The sequence below is a fragment of the Mustela nivalis genome, assembly GCF_964662115.1.
Source record: "Mustela nivalis genome assembly, chromosome: 7".
Lineage (NCBI taxonomy): Eukaryota > Metazoa > Chordata > Mammalia > Carnivora > Mustelidae > Mustela > Mustela nivalis.
The window spans coordinates 13,964,657-13,984,558 of NC_139026.1; the positions used below are offsets into that span (position 1 = coordinate 13,964,657).

The 19,902-nt window shown below is 49.4% G+C and overlaps 1 protein-coding gene across 4 annotated transcripts in view; it reads right to left on the reverse strand.

The window, feature by feature from the left end:
* Positions 1-7,380: 7,380 nt before the first annotated feature.
* Positions 7,381-19,902, reverse strand: part of ABTB3 (ankyrin repeat and BTB domain containing 3) — a gene marked incomplete at its 5' end in the record, with an annotated part of 291,518 nt that continues 278,996 nt past the window's right edge. For all 4 annotated transcript variants that reach the window (XM_082740558.1, XM_082740559.1, XM_082740560.1 and 1 more), the window contains 3 exons: positions 7,381-9,544; positions 16,524-16,637; positions 18,376-18,444. In XM_082740558.1, coding sequence (XP_082596684.1) covers positions 9,335-9,544; positions 16,524-16,637; positions 18,376-18,444 — 393 coding nt within the window. In that variant the 3' untranslated portion in view covers positions 7,381-9,334. The remainder of the gene's footprint in view (positions 9,545-16,523; positions 16,638-18,375; positions 18,445-19,902) is intronic.

Here is a 19,902-nt window from a genome sequence, read left to right on the forward strand (position 1 = left end):
GTGCAGCGACATCCCCATTATGGAGGAGGGAAGACTGAGGCTGGCCTGCCCCGTGGCCAAACTGACGCACGCTCCTGGTTTTTCTCTGTTGACTCTGGTTTTTTTTTAAAAAAATGCACAACGGATGCGGTATTGACACGTGCAACTTCCCAGACGTGGATTTCATTCTACTCTCAGAAATGGCCCTTCCCTAACTTGATTGCTTTACTGAAATCCATTTTTTTCCCCCTTTATAAAAAGAAGTCCCATTTTTCAGTAACGGAATTGCTGCTAGCTACTTTTTCCTCTTTCCAGCTGGCGAGGGTTCGGAGACCATTTCTCTTCCTCCTATATTAGATAAGTAAGAGTAATGAATTGATCTGCTGCCTCACTAACATGATGAGGATAAATGGGGAAGCAGGCTTTAATAAAATGCAGCACTGACAAAAATGAAGGCAGGGAGGTCATTATAAATTCTACACAAGATATATCAAGATGGGTTGGTTTTCTGAGGCCAAATAGGTGATTAATATTGGAAGGATAGAACAGAAAATAACAATATCTCTGAGTTGTAAGGGACCTTTAAATTCTGCTCCTTTATTGTTTGTATCTCTATCAAGTGGTTTGACCAGCATTTTCTTGAATGCTTCCTGTGACGGGGAACTCACTATCCGTGTCAGCTCATTCCGTCTTTAGAAGACTTTGCTCTGACTTTTAAAATTTCTTATTCATACCCAGGTCTTCCTGTCTATGCTCCAAACTTCCCCATTCCTTCAGCAGCTCTTTCACTGTCTGGTTACTTTCTTCTGATAAGTCTGTGACCTTCAATAAGAACAGGGGACATCTGTCATGTTCATGGCCACCCATCATCTTTCTCCACAGAAATCCCCTGGGATCCATCCTGTCCCCAAAAGGCAGCAGGAAGAACTGAAACACTCATGCCGCCCCTCCTCCCTAAGCAGAGTCACGTGACCGATGTGGTGCTGGAATGAAAGCCTGATTCTGAAGGGGACACCATGAGGGAATGGGAGCTTTTGTTTTGTGGTTCAAGTGGAGACAGAGGCCTTGAGCTTTTTGCTGGGTTTGCAGGGGAATTCCTGTGGGAGGAGTGGTCCTGGTGCTTGTGGCTGTAGAAATCAGGTCCTCTGTCACCATGGAGCTGCCATTACTGACTTTGACCTTCATAGCATTTGGTGGCAGCAGCAACAACAAGGGTTTCAACAGGCCTTTCCTGTGTCATGGCTTGTAAGTCATCCCTAAAAGCTCCGCCTTTCAAGTGGTTTCTCCAGTCCATCAACAAATGTCTGAATTATCTAATATCTTTGAGCAAATCCCCTTTCTTCTTAAATTAGTCAGAGTTGCTTGTTGCTAGGAACCCTGACTCATGCAGGCCCTGAACCTAATGCACGTCTCCAGGAGGGATCTCTTCAGTGCAGAGAGGAGCATCATCACCTCCTCATTGTAATGATTATTCTTCTATTAATGCAGCCTACAGCTAGATGAGCTCTTCTAAGCAACTGTACCATATTGCTGATTTTCCTTAAACTCACTGGTCAGCTGAAACTCTCATGTATCAAGGATAGATATTCATTCCCTGGTCTAAGGAACTTCTAGAAAAAAAAAAAAGACTTTATGTACTTTCTTATTACTGGCTCAACAGAAAACAATCTCTGAGAGCACCCCCCAACCACAATATTTAATGTATGATAGGGATTCCTTTGAAGTGCTGAAAATCCAGTCATTCGCTTGACAAGGAAGGAAAGTAATGAGTAATTATGGATAAAATCTGCCACTCTTTCTTCTTGCCACCCACTCATTCCCCACAGCAAACGGCTGACAAGTCTCAAGGTCACCCAGCAGCCATTTGGAACCAGATGCTTCCCTCATCCTGCCCCACTATCAAAGTAATTTTAGTGAAGATGGGAGGGACAGTTGTCTTTGATCGTTCCCTTCTTGGTCCTCCTGGGTGTCCTTGCCATTCTCAGGATGGGTCTGTGAGCCCGGAAAGAAGTCTCATGAAATAGTCTTGCAATAAACAAGAGTTCTCTTCTTTCCTTCTACTGCCAATGCCAAAGGAAAATGGAAAACCAAAGTGCGTGCGGATGGGTACTTCATGTCAGAAAAGAGAGGCAGGTGAGGTTCCCCATGCATGCTGGGGCATCAGTGAACACCTGGGGCATAAATACATTTGATTTGGATTAAAAACAGACCATGAAAACTGGAGGTAGAATGAGGTTGTGGGTGAATAATACGTTGGACATAATTTAGACTCTTTGGACCCTCCACCTAGGAAAATTTAACTTCAAATGATTTCCCCAGATGTATAGCTAAAATGTCTTCATCATCTGGGACAGAAGGAAAGGCTCATAATAACCCACAAGGTTGAGATTCCAGAGAGGTGGGTAACCAGACAGAAGCCACGGGTTAGTCTGGCAGCACAAAGTTTTGGAGATGAATCTCTGATGGCCATACTTGACATTGGCTGGGTGCTCCCCAGGTGGACAGCAAGAGGCTCACATAGATGCTTATTGGAAATGCTGAATTTTAAGCCTGATCCAGCCTTTCTTAATAAGAACCTTCATTTCAACGAGATCCCCAATGATGTACACACAGAGTGAGTCTGAAAAGCACTTCCCTGTGCCATCAGTGAGATGTTTGGAGAAGTCAGTCCACGATAGAAGCTAAAAGACCATTTAGGACAAGGCAGAGCTGTGGTCCTCCGTGATCGATCACCGACACCAAAGTGTTGGACTAACATCACAAAACCGTTTCCCCTGGATGCTGCAAAATGAGAAAGTCATGTCCGGTTCTCAAGAGACATCACTGTTTTTTGGGAGCCACAAGCAGAGAACAAGCAGTCAGAGTCAGGTTGTCTTCCTGCCATACTTCCCAACATGTGCCTTAATTTGGTTAAAAGGAGATGGGGGATGCCTGGGTGGCTCAGTTGGTTGGAGGACTGCCTTTGGCTCAGGTCATGATCCCGGAGTCCCGGGATCGAGTCCCGCATCAGGCTCCCAGCTCCACAGGGAGTCTGCTTCTCCCTCTGACCTTCTCCTCGCTCATGCTCTCTCTCAAATAAATAAATAAAATCTTAAAAAAAAAAAAAAGGAGACGGGCCACAGGGGAACGGTACTCGGCAATAAGAAGGAATGGATTCTTGGTACAGGCAACATCCTTGGACGGTTCTCAAGGACATGGTGCTGAGTGAAGCAAGCCACTCATTGTACAGTTGCATTTCTAGAATATTCTCAAGATGACAAACCTTTAGAGCTGGAACACAGATCTGTGATTGCCAGGGCTGGGATTGTAGGAGAGGAAGGGTGTGGGAGTGACTAGGAAGGGGGAGCACAGGGGCACCTTTGTGGCATGGGACAGTGATTGGGGTGGTGGGAAAATGGATCCGTACTCGTGACGAGATGGCATCGAACTGGACATATGTGTTGTGCTGATGTCAGTTTCTTGGTTTCAATATCATACTATAGACACTTCAGATGCCACCGCTGAGGGCAAGTGGGTGAAGGGTACAAGGACCTATCTGTACTGTCTTTGCAACTTCCTATGAATCTGTAATTATTTAATTTTTTAAAATAACTTATTTATTTATTTGACAGACAGAGATCACAAGTAGGCAGAGAGGCAGGTAGAGAGAGAGGAGGAAGCAGGCTCCCTGCCGAGCAGAGAGCCCGATGCAGGACTCGATCCCAGGACCCTGGGATCATGACCTGAGCCGAAGGCAGAGGCTTAACCCACTGAGCCACCCAGGCGCCCCTCTGTAATTATTTAAGAGCAAAAAGAGAAAAGAACAAAACAAAAAGGAGATGCTGGTCGCGAGGCTATGATTTGGTAAGAAGCAGCCTCATCATAAAACGTGTGGAGCGTCGTTGGAAGGCGTTTACTGGATTTCTTGCCTCTTTTACTAAAGACATCATTGTGCACTGAGGTTCCTTTACCTGAGTCCTCCTGGATGCATGAGTGTAGCAAGAGGAGTATGATGTATTCAGTCCAGGTGCACAGAACATCAGCTCAGAGTAGAGTAGGTCCAGAATGGAGAAGGGGCCTAATCAAGGTCACCAAATAGCCAATGGCAGCAGCAGGACCAGAGGCGGGATCTGGTGCTCAGCCCAGAACCCCTCCATTCTGCCACGCGCCAACTCTCCTGGCAGATCTTCATCCCAGAGTTCTAAGGTGGCATTAACATTCAGAACTCATCCGAGGTTAACTCTGAAAGCAACATCCAAAGAACGCATCAATGCCATCAGGGCATCTCTTTTAATTGCCTATTCACGCCGACAGATTGTCTTTTCATATTCGGAGCTAAACTTGGAGGCATGTCCTTTCATAGGGCACTCATTACCCCACTGCCTCATCAGTAATGGGAACTAATGTGCAACGTGATTGCTGAGTACAAGTTCTATTTTTTCCTACCAAGCAGGAAGTTTAAAATCTGCTGGGTTATTTTTAAGGAGGGCAAAAAAACAGGCATCCTACCAGCTTCCCAGTGGTCCTGTCCAAAGGTACATGCTGCTTTAGCCAAGGCACTGGCCAGCTTGGGAAGGACACAGGTGATGTGAAGTTTCACCAGAGAGATTTTTCCATGGAGGGGTGGGGGGTGAGTGTCCACACACTCAAGTGGCAGGAAAGGGCGTGGGCTAGTTGCCACTTTGCTGAGGACAGCAATCCTGGCATTTTCTGGAGTTGACATTTGGTGTTTACTTCCCCTGGAGGTCTGTGGCTATCTGTCTCCTCTTCAGCCATGGTCCCCAGCCCTAGACTGGCAGGTGTGTCCCTGCTTGGTCACTTCTGGGGCCCTTCTGGGCTCAATGTCATGAATCACAAATATGAGTCTTACGCTCCTGAGTCGATGAGGAGTTTGGGAGAGCAAATCCCTGCAACTCTAATATTTAGCAAATATAGTAATAGCGTGAAAGTATTTTTAGTACTTACATTTAGTATCTATATGAAGTATGTATAGTACTTATATGTAGGAAAATCTAGTTGAACTTGGCTTCCATTGACTTAAACATTTCTTGATCACTGACTTTGCGTGAGGCACCATGCGAGGAACTATGACTGCAGTGGAGGTGTTTTTGGGGAATTTCTCCACCTTCCCTGGAAAAAGTAGTGCAACCCTAGAGCTCACAAACCACCCTGGGCATGGCTGCAGTAGAAGGTTCTAGAAATGAAGGGCAGGTGATGGGCATTGAGGAGGGCACTTGAGGTAATGAGCCACCAGGTGTTATAGGCAACTGATGAATCACGAAATCGTACCTCTGAAACTAATAATACAAAAAAAGAAATGAAGGGCAGAATCGTTAACCTTCCCTTCCTTGTGTGAACTGTCAAGTTCTCCTTCCCCCTGCTCCGTCTCACAAGCTTGGAAGTGCCTTTTCCTGCTGCTGTGTAGGACCTGTTCAAAAGATCTTGCTTAATCCTCCCAATGATGCTAGTAACTAGTTATATTTACATCAATTTTTCAGAATGGAAAAATAAAAACTAGGTTTTGTGAGTGACTTGTCCAGTGTTCCAGGGCTAGGGAGGGGCTGGGTTGGTTTGGATATGTGCAAGTTTCCAGACCTGCTTGCAGCCTGAAGTCTGGCAGTGGATGGCTGTGCATCTCCCAGACCGGAACCCCCAAGCCCCGAAGCCCAGAAAGCTGTCTTGCAGGGTGTCCGGTATGGCCCATCCTTGAGGGAACCCGAGTGGGGGGATGTGGGTCTGCGCCCATTTGTCTGTGACTCAAGCTTGCGACGGCAAAGCGAGGGGCGGAGGGAATGAGCGGGGAAGGTGAACAGGCAAGGAACCCAGGACTGGGGAAATACAAGATTTTCTCCAGGGGCTGTGTGGAATCCTTGCCCCTTATCCACCCCGCCTGCAAAGCGCGCCGCCCTAGGCTCCTGGAATAACTGGGGAGGCTGGGGTGAAACCACGCCCACCTGGGCTAACACTTTCGCCCTGGGGCTTCAAGCCACGCCCACCTGGACCAACACTTCCGGCCTGGGGCTATACGGGGGCGGGGGGCGGGGGGAAACAATGCGAGCCACGGAGACAGAATCACAGAACCTCACGGGCGGAGGAGATCTTAGAAGCCCGTCCGTCCATCTGGACCCTGAAGGGTGCCTCTTCGGGGAGGCTTCCAGCTTCTGCCTCCCTTGATGGGAGCTCACACACCTTGATCCCCCTTTTGGAGGAGGGGTTCTCCTTTTGGGAAGCACGGATGACATGTAAATACAGGATATACAAGGTCAACCGCACACGTGCAAATATTTTGGCGGCCGCAGAAGCCCAGCCGGGGCCTTCGTGTTTATTCGGGTGGCCGTGCACCCTCCTTCCCCGCACACGCTCCTCCCGTTCCTCCTAGCAGTGGAAGGGGTGCAGGGAGCTTTGTGGCCGGCAGGTGGGCTCAGCCTTCTCCCCGCAAGCCGCTAAGGGCTTCAGACGCTTTGGGCTTCACTAAGGACCGAATGACAAAGCCTCCTGTCAGAGAAGTAAAAGGCGAATGCCGCAGCAGCGTACGCTTGATCTTTGCAGAAGGAATAAATCAAATGGTGTACTCACCCCAGAGGCCACGTAGGGGGTGAAGCACAGTCAAAAATAAACCGACCTTCTGTTCTCCAGGCCGGACTAGCACTCGGAATTCCGGCCCCCGCACTTGGATACTTTGGTTGCTTCTTAAAGAAAGAGCTTGCCTGCTAAGCAGGGCCTCGGGGCTGGTGAGGGTTGGTGAGGTCAGCTGTTCACCCCGGCCTCCCTGGCCAGGCTTCCTAGCCCTGCTTCCTGTAGGCCGTGTGGATGGGTGCGGGGTGTGGGGGGACTCAGTCTCCACCCAGACCCGGGCTGGGCCACAGCGGACCAGGTGGGGCCTGGGTTTGACCGCAGTGATGAGGCTACCCGAGAAGAGAGCTGCTTGTCCCTCTGTGGATCCCCCCCACCCCACCCCAGAATGCTGCCGCCATCCACAAACATCAAGTCAGGCTGGCCCTTGGTAGGGGACACGCCATGTGGGAGGAGACTTCTTTTTCTCCATTTTCCCACCCCCCAGAAAGATTCCTCAAGGCACAGAGGAGACAGCCAGAGCTTAAACCCTCTGCAGGCTGATTAGCCTCATGAGGCCAGTAGCTGAGGTGGTCTCGCCTTTAAGTCCTCCAAAGGGGGGGGCACCCAGAGGTGTACGCAGCCCCCAGGGGACTTGAGCCTGGGAGGCCAACATCTCTTCCACAGAGCGGACTGGGAGCAGCCCACTGTCAATGACACGAGCCCCTCCCTCTCTCTCACCTGGCGTCTTCATCTTCCTTGACTTTTGTCTGCGGGATCACGTTTTCCAATCTTTCAAATGAATGAAGTTCTCGGGCCCCACCTGGCGGGGAAAAAGCTCCCTCGTACCACACACACGCGATGCGCGGCTTGGGAAAATCGTTTAATGACAGAGAAAGCACACACCAAACTGCAACAGAAGCCCGTCGGGAGTCGCCACTGTACAAATCGGAGGCCAGAGGCCCCAAACTAGCATAAGACATTCGCAGGGAAGTCAGTCGTGGTGAGGGGAACATCACACAGCATTTCTGAGGATGCGGAGGAGGCAGGAGGCAGCGGTGACTCACGCATGGGCTGTGTATCTTCTGGAATGTGGCCTCCTCTGCAGGCAGTCCCTCCCCCCTTCTTCATTTGATGGTAGGGCCTGTGGAGGTTTGCAAATGACCAAGTAGGAGAGAGGCCTTGTGGATCCAAATCTCTCACGGGCCAGCATTGTAAGCAGACACGGCCCGGGTGCTCACGGGTCACACCCATGGTAACTCGGCATTGGTCCTCTTGGATGGTGGCTCAGGGAGCAAGTTCGATGGGTGACAGCAGCTCCTCAGAGTCTAGGGTCCGTGCACAACTTCCCAAAGGCATGCGAGGAAAGAGGTTTTTACCAAAGAGACTTCGCCAACCCCAAAGGGTTAAAGTCATTCTCGTTTCTAGCTAGGTTCCAAATTAAGGGACAAGAAAGAAAATGGAAAAAAGGCAGCAACTCAAAAATTACCTGGAATATTGTGGCACTTCACCAATCCCTTTTGTTTATAATATATGGCAGAGCAAAACGGACCCCTGTCGATATAAACTTTCGTTATAGATAACCTTATAACTGTACACTCTCGGGATACAGAAAGAATCCTTCTATCATACATGTTTCATCTTTAAAAATAATCTAACATAGTCATATATCTGGCTAGTAACAAACTATTAACATCTTCTGAGAATACAGAGGAAACTTTGGGATTAATAGTAAATCCTCTGGCGTGCGCCCTCCCCGCCCCCCCATCAGCATCATCTATGAACACGTTTCTGCAAAAGCATCCAGAATCATTGTTAAAGGAAAGGAATAGGTTCTAGTTTTCACCAAATGGATTTTTAGCAAGAAGTGATGGAACGTTTTTTTACCTTGGCAAAAATGAAGCACAAACATAATATTTCACTGGTTCGGGCCCATGCAAATCCATGTTTTGTTATGTGGGCGTGTTTTATTCTCACCCCAAAATCACGATTAGCATGCACGTTGTTTTCAACTATCGAGTTAATTATTGGCAGTGCACCTCTTTTGTGTAACCATGATCACTAAGGCAAGGTTATTATTTTACCTTGTATAGAATATCAGTAATAACTTGTCAGATGCATATGTTTATACAGTACAGACCGGCAACTTACTGTTTTTAAAAAAAAAAAAACGAACCCAAACTCAAAACACAGATCCCTAAACACAATTCAATTGAAAATGAACTGTTAAGCTTTTAGAAATAGATTTTAAACTACAAGGCTGCCCTGTTTTTTTGTTTTGTTTTGTTATGAACATTTTAAAAAGTTCCCACCCCTAAAAATTTGCCAATTTATTTCTTCGTGATTGGTAACAATCTCGCAAATTCGCTACCACGCTGACTCTCCCTGAACCACAGAGACGAAGGTCCTTCGTGGGAACACAACCCTCGCTCATCAGGGTCAGACCAGTCACGTTCTCCAGCTCTCAACCGGTAACCCAGACGACCTTGAGTCCTCAATTCATCCACTGGACGGTGGTCCCCGCCCCGCGTGTTTGACTGCCCCAGGGGTGCTTTCCGATGGGCTTGGCTTGGCTGCCCAATGTTGACCTTCAAGCTCCGAACCCCGCTGCCATCTGACCTACAGACCAGAGGCATGTCCTTTGTTTTTCAACAGGAACACACAGGAGCTGAAATTGCTTATTCGACAGAAGCTGAGGCAGTAGAGACAGCTCCTTGGCCTAGCCAAAAACAGACGCCAGGTGAACTTGGTATGTGTTTGTGTGAAGCCAGTGCAGCAGCAGGGTCTGGAAAGTCCCTGGGGACCGTTCCCTGCCCTGGACGTTTCATACGACAGAACCTTTGGAAGAGGACAAGTGGATTGACTGAATCCTGATGGCCAACGTCCTCTGTAAGTCCTGGAGCACATCCTGGCCCGTCCCTTCGCCATTTTTGTCATAGAGGAGCTGCTTGAAGGCTTCATTTTCAATGAGGACCATCATGTTTTTGAGAAAGTAGCCTTCACAGTAGGCTGAGAGCTCTGTGACTCCAAGAAACTGGAGAGAGACAGGAAGCAGGAGAAGGTTAGGTTTCTGGACCACCTGCGTACCTAATAATGGCTAACAGCCGTGAGGGTAGATTGATGACAGTGGCAGAGCTGCATTCCCCTAGGGGACTGGGGTTCATTTCTCTGGGGCTTGGCCTTGTGACTTCCTCAGGCCAACAGCAGGTGGCAGACGTGAGAGCTGCCAAGCCCGGGCTAGCTTTAAAGGGCCAGGTTCGGACTTCCACGCTCTTGCTCAGAACCCACCTCTGCAGAGAGAACAGGTGAGGCGAGCCTGCTGGGAGGGTGAGAGGCTCCAGGAAACTGAGAGGAGCCAGTGACCGAGCCCAGCCAGGGTCACCCAAGCCAAGCACAGCTGACCAGCCAGCTGACTTCAGAAGCAAGGCCCGTGGAGACCAGAAGAAACTTCCAGCTGTCCTGTGGACTCCTGTGCTGAAGACCTGCTTACTGGTTTAACCCCGGGGTTTTGTGTTTCTTTGTTGTACTCTAGCGAGCTGGCGCATGAACGGAGCTGCAGACACAACTCTAAGCGCCTGGAGTGTTAGCCCATTTGACTCTCACAGCAGTCCTGGGTGGGCATGGACTACATATGCCCTGGATTTGGGGCAGTGGTTTCTCTACCAGGGCTGATTTGGCCATCCAGGGGACATCTGGAAAAGCCTGGAGGGAGTTTGGTTGTCACGACTGGGTGTGGCGGTGACGTGTGTACCACTGGGATCTAACGGGTGGAAGCCAGATATGTTGCTGGGGCTGCCACCATGCGCAGGAGAGCCCCAGCAGCAGAGAATCCTGCAGCTCAAGCAGGCGGTGCCAAGGCCAAGAAAGTAATCTGGACATAGGGTTCCTTGCAGACTAAGCCAGTGGGGAAGGGATGATGTTGACCTCGATCAGGGGCCAAGTCGAGGGTCGGCAGATGGCACATTCTTAGTACTTGTTGAATGTAGGAGCGAATAGTTAACTAACCGAGTAACAGACTCACGGCAAACGTCGACCAAGAGCTTACAATGTGCCAGATACCTTGCCAGGCACTTCGCCTGCAACATCTCATTTAATCTCCAACCTCCCTGGAGGCGGGTGTATTACCACCTCCAATTTACAGAGGAGGAAACAGACAAGACAATAACTGACAACAAACTCACGCAGTGCATCCAGGGCAGAATCGGGCATGAAACTCTGGTAATTCAAGTCCTAAAGGCTGTGTGGTTAACCACCAAGACACTGCCTCTAGCCCAGCACCATTACTCAGAGGGTGGGTATTTAGCTTCATGCGTGTGCCTGGCGGAGGGACTCGTATTTGAGGCACGGAAGTACATGTGGTTATGTGGGTTGGCTGTCTTCAGACCTTTTCTACACTTTCCAGAGCTTGTAAGTCTCTCTATCACAATGAACTGGGCATTCAGAAGTTAAGTGCTCCTTGAGATGACATCCTGCTGCTCTATTTAGATGCTGAATTATCTACATCATCTAAACGCTGAATCATCCTTCTGAACTCCCCGATATCCTGTCCTTTAAACCAGACATGCACTTTAAGTTGTTAGATATGGACTGGTGCAATGATAATGAGGCAGTGCCGACAGGGTTCCGGGGGAATGAGCTGGAACACTTGGATTCAAGTGGGGGCTCCTCTACTTTCCTGAAGATGTGACCAGGGCTGGGTCACTTTGCCCAAGCATGGGTTCATCATTTTCAAAATGAGAATGAGGCCACTGGCATCCCAGACCTGTCAGGATGATTTATGGCATGATTCTGTCATTTGTCACACTTAGGAGAGGCAGGTTAGGAATGTAGCTAAGAGGGGGGCCTCTGGGATCTTTTTTTCCCTTCCATCCGCCCTTCCTTCCTTCCTTCTTCTTCTTTTTTTTTTTTTTTCTTCAGATTTATGACTTTAGCCATTAGCTGTTGGGCGAGTACATAATCTGTCTTTGCCTCGGACTTCCTAACCATAAAATGGGGATGATAATACCTCCCTAATAGTCTGTTGTTGAGATTAAATGAGATCACGCATGGAGCACGAGAGCAGTGGTCAGTTGTACTCAGCACGCAATGCTAGCTGTCATTGTAAATGTCAACTATGTTTATAATTATCACTCTCTTTCTCACCAGCTGGTATCCAGTGACCCACGTGGACAAAGTAGGTGGCCAAGCTGGGATAAGGGGAACTGACTGTACCTACAGAACCTAGCCCAGGGGCGCCTGGGTGGCTCCACTGGTTGAGCATTTGACTCTTGGTTTTGACTCAGGTCATGCTCTCAGGGTTGCAGGACTGAGCCCCACATCAGACTCCATGCTCAGCGGGGAATTTGCTTTAAAAATTCCCAACCCTCTGCCCCTTCCCCCATCTCTCAAGTAAATAAAAATAAATCTTAAAAAAAAAAAAAAAAAAAAGAACCCAGCCAAGCCAGCTGGCCTTTACAAGGACCAAGGCTGTAACCACGAACTCCCTGATGCCATGTGCTCATTTGCCAAGCCAACGGCAACGGTATGCGAAAAAACCAGGTGCAACCTTGAGCAAGTCAGATCACTTTCCTATGCCTCAGTTTCCCCAGCTATAAAATGGAAGGAGTGAACCAGAGACACTAGGTAATTCGTGGTCTCTGAGAGACCCAGAAGACATGGTGAGGTTTAGCAGGTGAGAGAGCTTGTTATCACCCAGGGTTCGCCTAGTATCCTGGGGGCTGGGAGACACCTCAGGAATGATTTCATTCTTACAACATGAACCATGGCTCTTACAGTCCTAGAGCACAAGGCTTCACTCTACAGCTGGGGCAAATGAGGCTCAGCGTTGCCTATCTTTGATTCTGCGGACACCCTTTACCACACCTGGCCATGCACTTTGTCTATCAATGTCCCTCACTGTAAGGCAGTAAGTGGCGAATAATAAATACTTACATTTACATTTGGTGATATTTACTCAATGGTGACTGTAGGTCAGACCCTGACTACCTCCACATAGCTAATTACTGACGGAACTGGGGTGGAAACTCTCATCTCCTAGATCAGTGGTTGACAAACTGCAGCCCTTCGGAAAAATCTGGCCCCCCACCTGCTTTTGTAAATAAAGTTTTATTAGAACACAACTACATCCATCATGTACATATCGCCTATGGCTGCTTTTGTGTGGTTCAGCACAGTTAAGGAGGTACAAGGCGACTGTGTGGCCTATGTGAAAATATTTACCTGGCCCTCTACAGCACAAGTTTGTTGAGCCCCATCCCTAAACTGTAATTTTTCAAGGGCAGAGACTATGTCTTACTAATTTCTTATTATATTCTGATGAATACAGTTTCTGGTAAACAGCAGGTGCTCAATAAACACTAATGAATGAATCCCCTGGTTTCCAAACCTGTGTTCTTTCTAGCACAGAGCACTGCTGAGCTTACTACTCTAGCTTAGAATCAATTTGATGAACTAGCCTATTCTTTTTCCCAGGTTGAAAGATACCACAGAAGGGCCATCAGTAGCTCTGGGGCCCCCTTTGTTTTTGTTGTTTTAAGATTTTATTTATTTATTTGTCAGAGAGAGAGAGCACACAAGCAGGGGGAGCAGCAAACAGAGGGAGAAGCATGCAGAACTCCATGCCAGGACCTGAACCAAAGGCAGACGCTTAACCGACTGAGCCACCCAGGTGGCCCCCGAGGGCCCTTTTTTCATGACTGAATAGTTTGGAACAGCTTTGCCAGAGGGGAAAAAAGATGGCCAAGCCATACATTTATGGGATGGGCTTCTCATCTGTATGAAATTCTGCAGCTGTCTGAAACAGATGTCACAGAGAGGTAACATTGCCAAGGGCTTGTTGACATTTGCAGCATTGTTTTAACGTGTAAACGCCTGTGTTTCCTGGGGTGCTGAACCAAGAGTTGGTTTCTTTCTTTTCCATCTTTTACTAAACTAGCCTCAATTTGCAGTACAATCTGCCAGGAACAGAAGCCACATGGCATGTGATCATTCGTGGTGCTGCAGTATCCGGAGCACAGGGGAAGCAGCACAGAGAAAAGGCAGGGGCCGGCTGGCTTTGCCCTGTCCTCCATGCAAATAGCACAAAGGGCAGCTTTTGCATTGGAAACACACCAGGATGTGGCCTGGGAGCCACGGCAATGGCTGGTGTCTGCCAAAGTGCACCTGCAAAAGAGGCAGTTCCCTGCCTTAGGTGTGCAGAGCCTGTAGCACCCGTGGATTCCTGGCCTGGGCTCACACCGCAGCCAGTTTCATTATTAATGGCAAGAACTACGGAGCCTCCTGCCAAGGTGGCTGGAGTGATTAAAATGGATTGCTGTCAAGATGACAGGCCACGGCAAAGCCACTTGTGGATGCTGGGTTCACAGGGCACCTGGAGGTTCTGTGGCCAGGGGAGGCGGAAAAGGAAGAGGGAGAGGGGGAGGAACCACAAGATTACTAATCAGGCTCTTCTCTTGGGGAGACAGCAGCCTCCGATGCTTTCCTGCAAAGTCATTAGTTGAAGATTAAAGAAAAAATGTGCTGTGTCCTGAGAAACCAGATTTTGGTAAAACCTTCACTTAACCAAAATACCTAGTGTACCTGCACACGTGTGTGTGTGCATGTGTGTAGGAAGTAGCCTGTAGTTGTCGATTTACTGATGACCAATCAAAAGATCTTTTCTGTGTATCAACAATTATTGCACATTATTTCCAACATTTGTTGGGCCAGACAGTAAACACAAGGTTAGGAACATGTGCTTTTCAGGAAGAAAAAAATCTAGATTTACACTTCTGGGTATATACCCCAAAGAACGAAAAGCAGAGACTTGAACAGATTATTTGTCCCCTGTCCATGTGCACAGCAGCATTATCTACAGCAGCCAAAGGGTGGAAGTCACCTGTGTGTCTACTGATGGGTGAATGGACAGACACAGTGTGGTCTCTCCATACAAGGAAACATCATGCAGCTTTAAAAAGAAATGAGATGGGTTGCCTGGGTGGCTCAGTCATTGGGCATCTGCTTTTGGCTCAGGTCATGGTCCCAGGGTCCTGGGATCGAGCCCCACATCGGGCTCCCTGCTCAGCAGGAAGTCTGCTTCTCCCTCTCCCACTCCCCCTGCTTGTGTTCCCTTCCTCGCTGTGTCTCTCTCTGACAAATAAATAACATCTTAAAAAAAAAAAAAAGAAAGGAAATTCTGACACATGCTATAGCATAAATGAACCTTGAAGGCACCGTGCTAATGGAAATAAGCCAGTCACAACGGGCCAAAACGTGATGATTCCACTTATGTAAGGTCCCTAGAGGAGTCAGATTCATAGAGACAGAAGGTTAGGTGGAGGTTTCCGGGGCTGAGGGGAAAGGGAAATGGGCGTTAATGTTCTGTAGGTACAGAGTTTTAGTTTGGAAAGATGAAAAGTTCTGGAGATGGATAGTGGTGATGGCTGTACGGCGGGTGTGAATGTGCTTAGCCCCTGAAATGTACACTTAGAAATGGTTAAAATGGTAAATTTCACGTTATGGCATCTGCCACGATAAAAAGAAAAATCTCCACAGCCGTGTGATCTTAAGCAAGTTCCTTCACCTCTCTGTGCCTCAGTTCCCTTATTACGACATGGGACTAATGATAACGTTTACCTCAAAGAGCTGCAGTGAGGGTTACAAAGGAAGGTGTGACAAGGATCTTAGCACAGGGCCGGCATGCTACAAGGGCCTGTTAAGATAGAAAACATCTTAAAGGCAGCCCAAGTTTTCAGGAGGAACAGTGAGAGCGCAATTCAAGTCAGTCGTCACTGGACAGTGGATGTGGGGGAGGTGTCCTGAGCTCCAGCCACACAAAAGAAGGCTTTTTTGTTTTAATTCCTGATCTCAACTCATTTCGTTGTTTCTTCCCAGCAAATGCTAACGTGCCTGTCCTCAGCACAAGGGACCAAATGAAATGGCACCTGAACAAGTATTTGAATTCTCTTGGTCCCAGTATCCCCACAGTGACATGAACTGGATGAGGACAGTGGTCCCCCCAAATTGGAGTTAAGACGGGTCTTAGGGCTGAAGCCACAACAGTGACCCCAGGAGCTTGTTAAAAATACAGATTCCTGGGGCGCCTGGCTGGCTCTGTAGGTTAAGCACCCGACCATTGATTTCAGCTCAGGTCATGATCTCTTGGTCGTGAGATCGAGCCCCACATCGGGCTCCCCGTGCAGGCTAGAGTTTGCGTCAGATTCTCTCTCCCTCTCCCCACTCACGTGCTTTCTCACTCTAAAATAAATAAATAAAACCTCTAAAAAATATATATATACAAATTCTTGAGCCCCACTGCAGAGACCACTGTGGGGTAGGGGCCTAAAGATTCAGGACTCTCCCCAGGTGATTCTGACTAGGTGTTGGGTCCACCTGACCAGGAGGACCCCTTAGGGGCTCTCCAGGGCTGTTCTCAATCTTGGCCAGTTCTAGAACAGCAGTGCTCCCCCTTGAGCACGCACCAGAGTCACCAGGAGGGTGTGCAAAGCCACAGATGGTGCGCCTCTCCGCAGAGCTTCGGTTCACGAGGTCTGGGATGAGGCCCCAGAATATACATTTCTAACAAGTTCCCTGAAGAGGTTGATGGTTTCTAGATTGGAGGACACACTTGAAGAACCACTATTCCTTGCTACTCAAGGTGTGGTGGCTTAGAGACTGGCAGCAGAAGCTTTACCAGGGAGCTTGTTAGAAACACAGACGCCAGGGTGCACCAGGCCTGCTGAGTCAGGGTCTGCACCGTGATTCGTGTTTGGGAAGCACTGTTTGAGAAACAGCTTTGTTTTTGAAAATCCCAAGAGTTCCTGCTTTCATTATATTTGGGAGGAGTGAGATGAAGGGCAAGGCATTTTTTTCTAGAGCGGGAGGGAGGCTGAGGCGGGGGAAGGACTGCGGGCAGCTCAGCCCGGAGCGGGTAGGCCAGCGTCTGCTCTCTGGCCAGACTCTGTGTCTGCGAAGGAAAAGCCCGAGCCACTTCCGTGCACCGCGCATGCTTGGGCAGCCTGGGCGGGATTGATTACCTTGGCGTGATTGTAAATATCCACACAGTTGTCAGTGTTAATGCTCTTTGCGCAGATAATCTCACAGTGTCGCTGCAAGGCCTCCAGCTGGAAAAATTTAGCGGCAGACAGAAGCTAAAAATCGTAAGAAGAGCCTGTTAGAGGTTGGGAGGTGGAAATAAAGGGAGGACAGCGGTGGGGAAAATCTCCATCTTCCACAGAGGTGTCCCAAGGAAAAGGGCTGGGGGCACAGCGGTGGGTCGGTCACTTTAAAGCACAAAGGAAACCCCAGAAACTAAGGCACAGGGATAGAACTCTGTTGCGGGCGAATATGGCAGGGGGGAGGAGGCTGAACGGAACCAGATTTAGCATTTTAGCAAAAATGCCTGCAGTTGCTATGTCCAGAAACAAGGGTGAATGTCCTTAGCAAGACAGACATGGATGCGGCGAACTCCCTCTGATCACCCAGGTGTCCTACACAAATGTCACCTCAGAGAAGCCTCCCGGACCGCCCCACCTCGGGTCACCTCCCTCCGTCACTGTCTGGCCTCCTTCCCTTGCCTCAGTCTTCCTCGGAGCCCTCCTCTCAACAGACATGATGTCATGCCTGGCGCCCTCAGAGAGCCCGCGAGGGCAGGGGTCTCTGTCCCTTTGCATCACCGCGGTGGCCGGGCCCCTGGGAGTTTAAAGGGACTGGCTCTGTGGGGAAAGGATGGGGGCGGGCGTGGGCGGCAGGGTGAGCTGCTGCTCGGTGACAAGCTCTTCTGAATCATTTATATGATTTACATGTGCATTCGTTATTTCAATTCTAAAATAAAAACAAATGTGACAGAAGAGCCTGCGTCTTCAGAGGGTAGCTTGGTCCGCAGGTAGAGAAGTGTCAGTGCAGAGGTTCAGAGAGACCAGAGAGGAACTGGGGGGGTGGGTGGCGGGGGTTGGCGGGAGGTTACAAAGGGAAGGATAAATGGGTCACACAGTGAATACCCAGCCTATGGCCCTCCAGGTGCCAGGAACTGTTGCAGGCACCTTATTATAAAATCCTACAATCTTCAAAACCCAGCGAGGTAGATTTTGTTATTCCCATTTCCAGGTAAGGTAATTGAGGCTTGGCAAGGTTAAGTCATGGCCAAGATGACACAGCTCTGCAGGAGCAGAGCCTGGATCGAAACTCGATTTTTCCACCACTGTGTGGGGTCATCTTCTGACGGGCTGACCGTCCTGACATCTCTAATCGGCCACGTGCCCAGGACTTCGGTCACCTGAAAAGGATCCTGGTTCCTTTGCTTGGGATTATTGGAGTGATTTTGGCTTCCGGTTCAAAGCTCCCAGCTTTGAGCAGGAAAACCAACAAGGGCTCCACTTTGAGGAAGGAGCAGGGTCCCTTGGCCTTGGGGAGAAGGGAGCAGAAACAGGCCCCTGGACTCAGAAGGGGAGGACAGGCTTGGCGGAGAGGTAGACAGCAGATGGGGTGGGGGAGCCAAGGAGCCTTGGGAAGGAGGGACGGTCACCGGGAGTCCTTATAATGGGCTCCTGGCAACCACATCAAGGAACACACTGTGATTTATGTTTCCTGGTGATAGAAGTCACCAAGATAGCTCCTGATGGTGATATTTGCGCCCCCGCTGTGCCTAGAGCTAGCCGGAGCCTCCTCAGTAAGCCCCCTCTACCCGCCCCAAAGCCAATTAAAATTGGATTTTGCAGACTTGCTACCTAGCACCCCAGCTCTCCAGGAAGGGGCTCTGCCAAGAAGCCCTTGGGAGGTCCAAGGAGGCAGGCAGGACCCCAAAGCCTGTAGCCAAGAGAAAACCCAACACAGGTGCCCTCAGACACTGCCAACACATGCCAGTGACCTGGGTTTACAGGGATGCCTTACCTCCATTATCTCGTTGTTTTTAATGAGCAGTGACTCTGGGCCACCGTAGTAGAGATACTGCATGACCAGCTGGAAGAAAGGACACAGAGAGCAAAGCGTCAGTCCGAGGGCAGCACAGACACAGTTCTCTTCCAGCCGGGCAGTCTGTGTGTCCCTCTAGAACATCCGCTCCTGCCGGATCGCTGCCTCGTGGGAGAAGTTCCCCTTAGGACACTTCCTCCTCATTGGGCAGTTTTCCTTATCACCACTGCCACTTGTCTCCCCGTGGTTCTACTGGGCTCCAAGCGCACCCCAGCTCTGCTCTCCATCATAGATGGCAATCACAGCTTTTCCCTTCCATGTCCTCCCCATTCGGCCGCCTCCAGGACACTCGGCTTAAACAGCCTGCGCCAGCGACCATTCCCCTCCGGGAGCATGGCCTACAGTGACTAGAAGATTCTCTTTAAATCCCAGAGAGGAACTCTGGGTTACCATGGGACCACCTGCTCCTTTTTACAGCTCAACAAGATGTGGGAAGTAGCCGTCAGGGGTCGGGGGTTTCATGGTCTTGTGGATGTGAACAGTCCTAGCCAGGCTGCTCAGACCGTCCGTGTGATTCAGGAGGCCTGAATGGTGTGCCAGCCAGAGCTTTATCAGCTGGCGTCCCTTTAGAACGAGGCCCCCGGATGTGCAGAACTGGCCGTCACCACCTCCCACGAAGCTGTTCATTTTTTAGATGGTGCACAGGCTTTCCAAGTGGGCATGGTCTTCTCCACCATCGTCCTCTGCCTGCCTTATGACACGTGGACTCCCTGCCTGTCCGCACGGCAGCTGTGCTGGAAGCATCTGTGGACTGGCTACATCCCATCTTTGGGCACTTGTAAAATGAGGCACTGGGGCCAGGATGTCTGCTACGGTCCCTTTAGGCTCCAAAGGTCTGTGACCACCATAAGGGAGTGCTTAAGGGCAAGGACCCTGCACTCAGGCTGCCTCAGTCTCCGATCAGGCTCTGCCACTTAAAGGCTGGGTGACTTGAATTAGGTTAGGCCTCTCAGTGTCTCAGTTTTATCATCTGTAAAGTGGGGCTAACATTGCCTACCTCATGTGAAGAGGATCACACGACAGGGAACAGCTCTAGCAAAGTCCTGGCACGTGGCAAGAACTCAGTAAATGTTAGCTCTTTGATTTCCTGAGGTGGAAGCACCTTTTTCCTATAGTACCTCTACCACCTACACTCAGGCCTTTGAGGCCCCGTGCGACTGATCTCAATCTACATTTTGCATGCATGTTTACAAATAATAGTTTTCTTAAAAAACATGTTTACAGGGCGCCTGGGTGGCTCAGTGGGTTAAAGCTCAGGTCATGGTCCCAGGGTCCTGGGATCGAGCCCCGCATCGGGCTCTTTGCTCACCAGGGAGCCTGCTTCCTCCTCTCTCTCTCTCTCTGCCTGCCTTTCTGCTCTGTCTGTCAAATAAAAAATTAAAAAAAAATACCCAAAAACCATGTTTACAGATTTACTGAGATATATCTCATGTAATGCAAACTGTT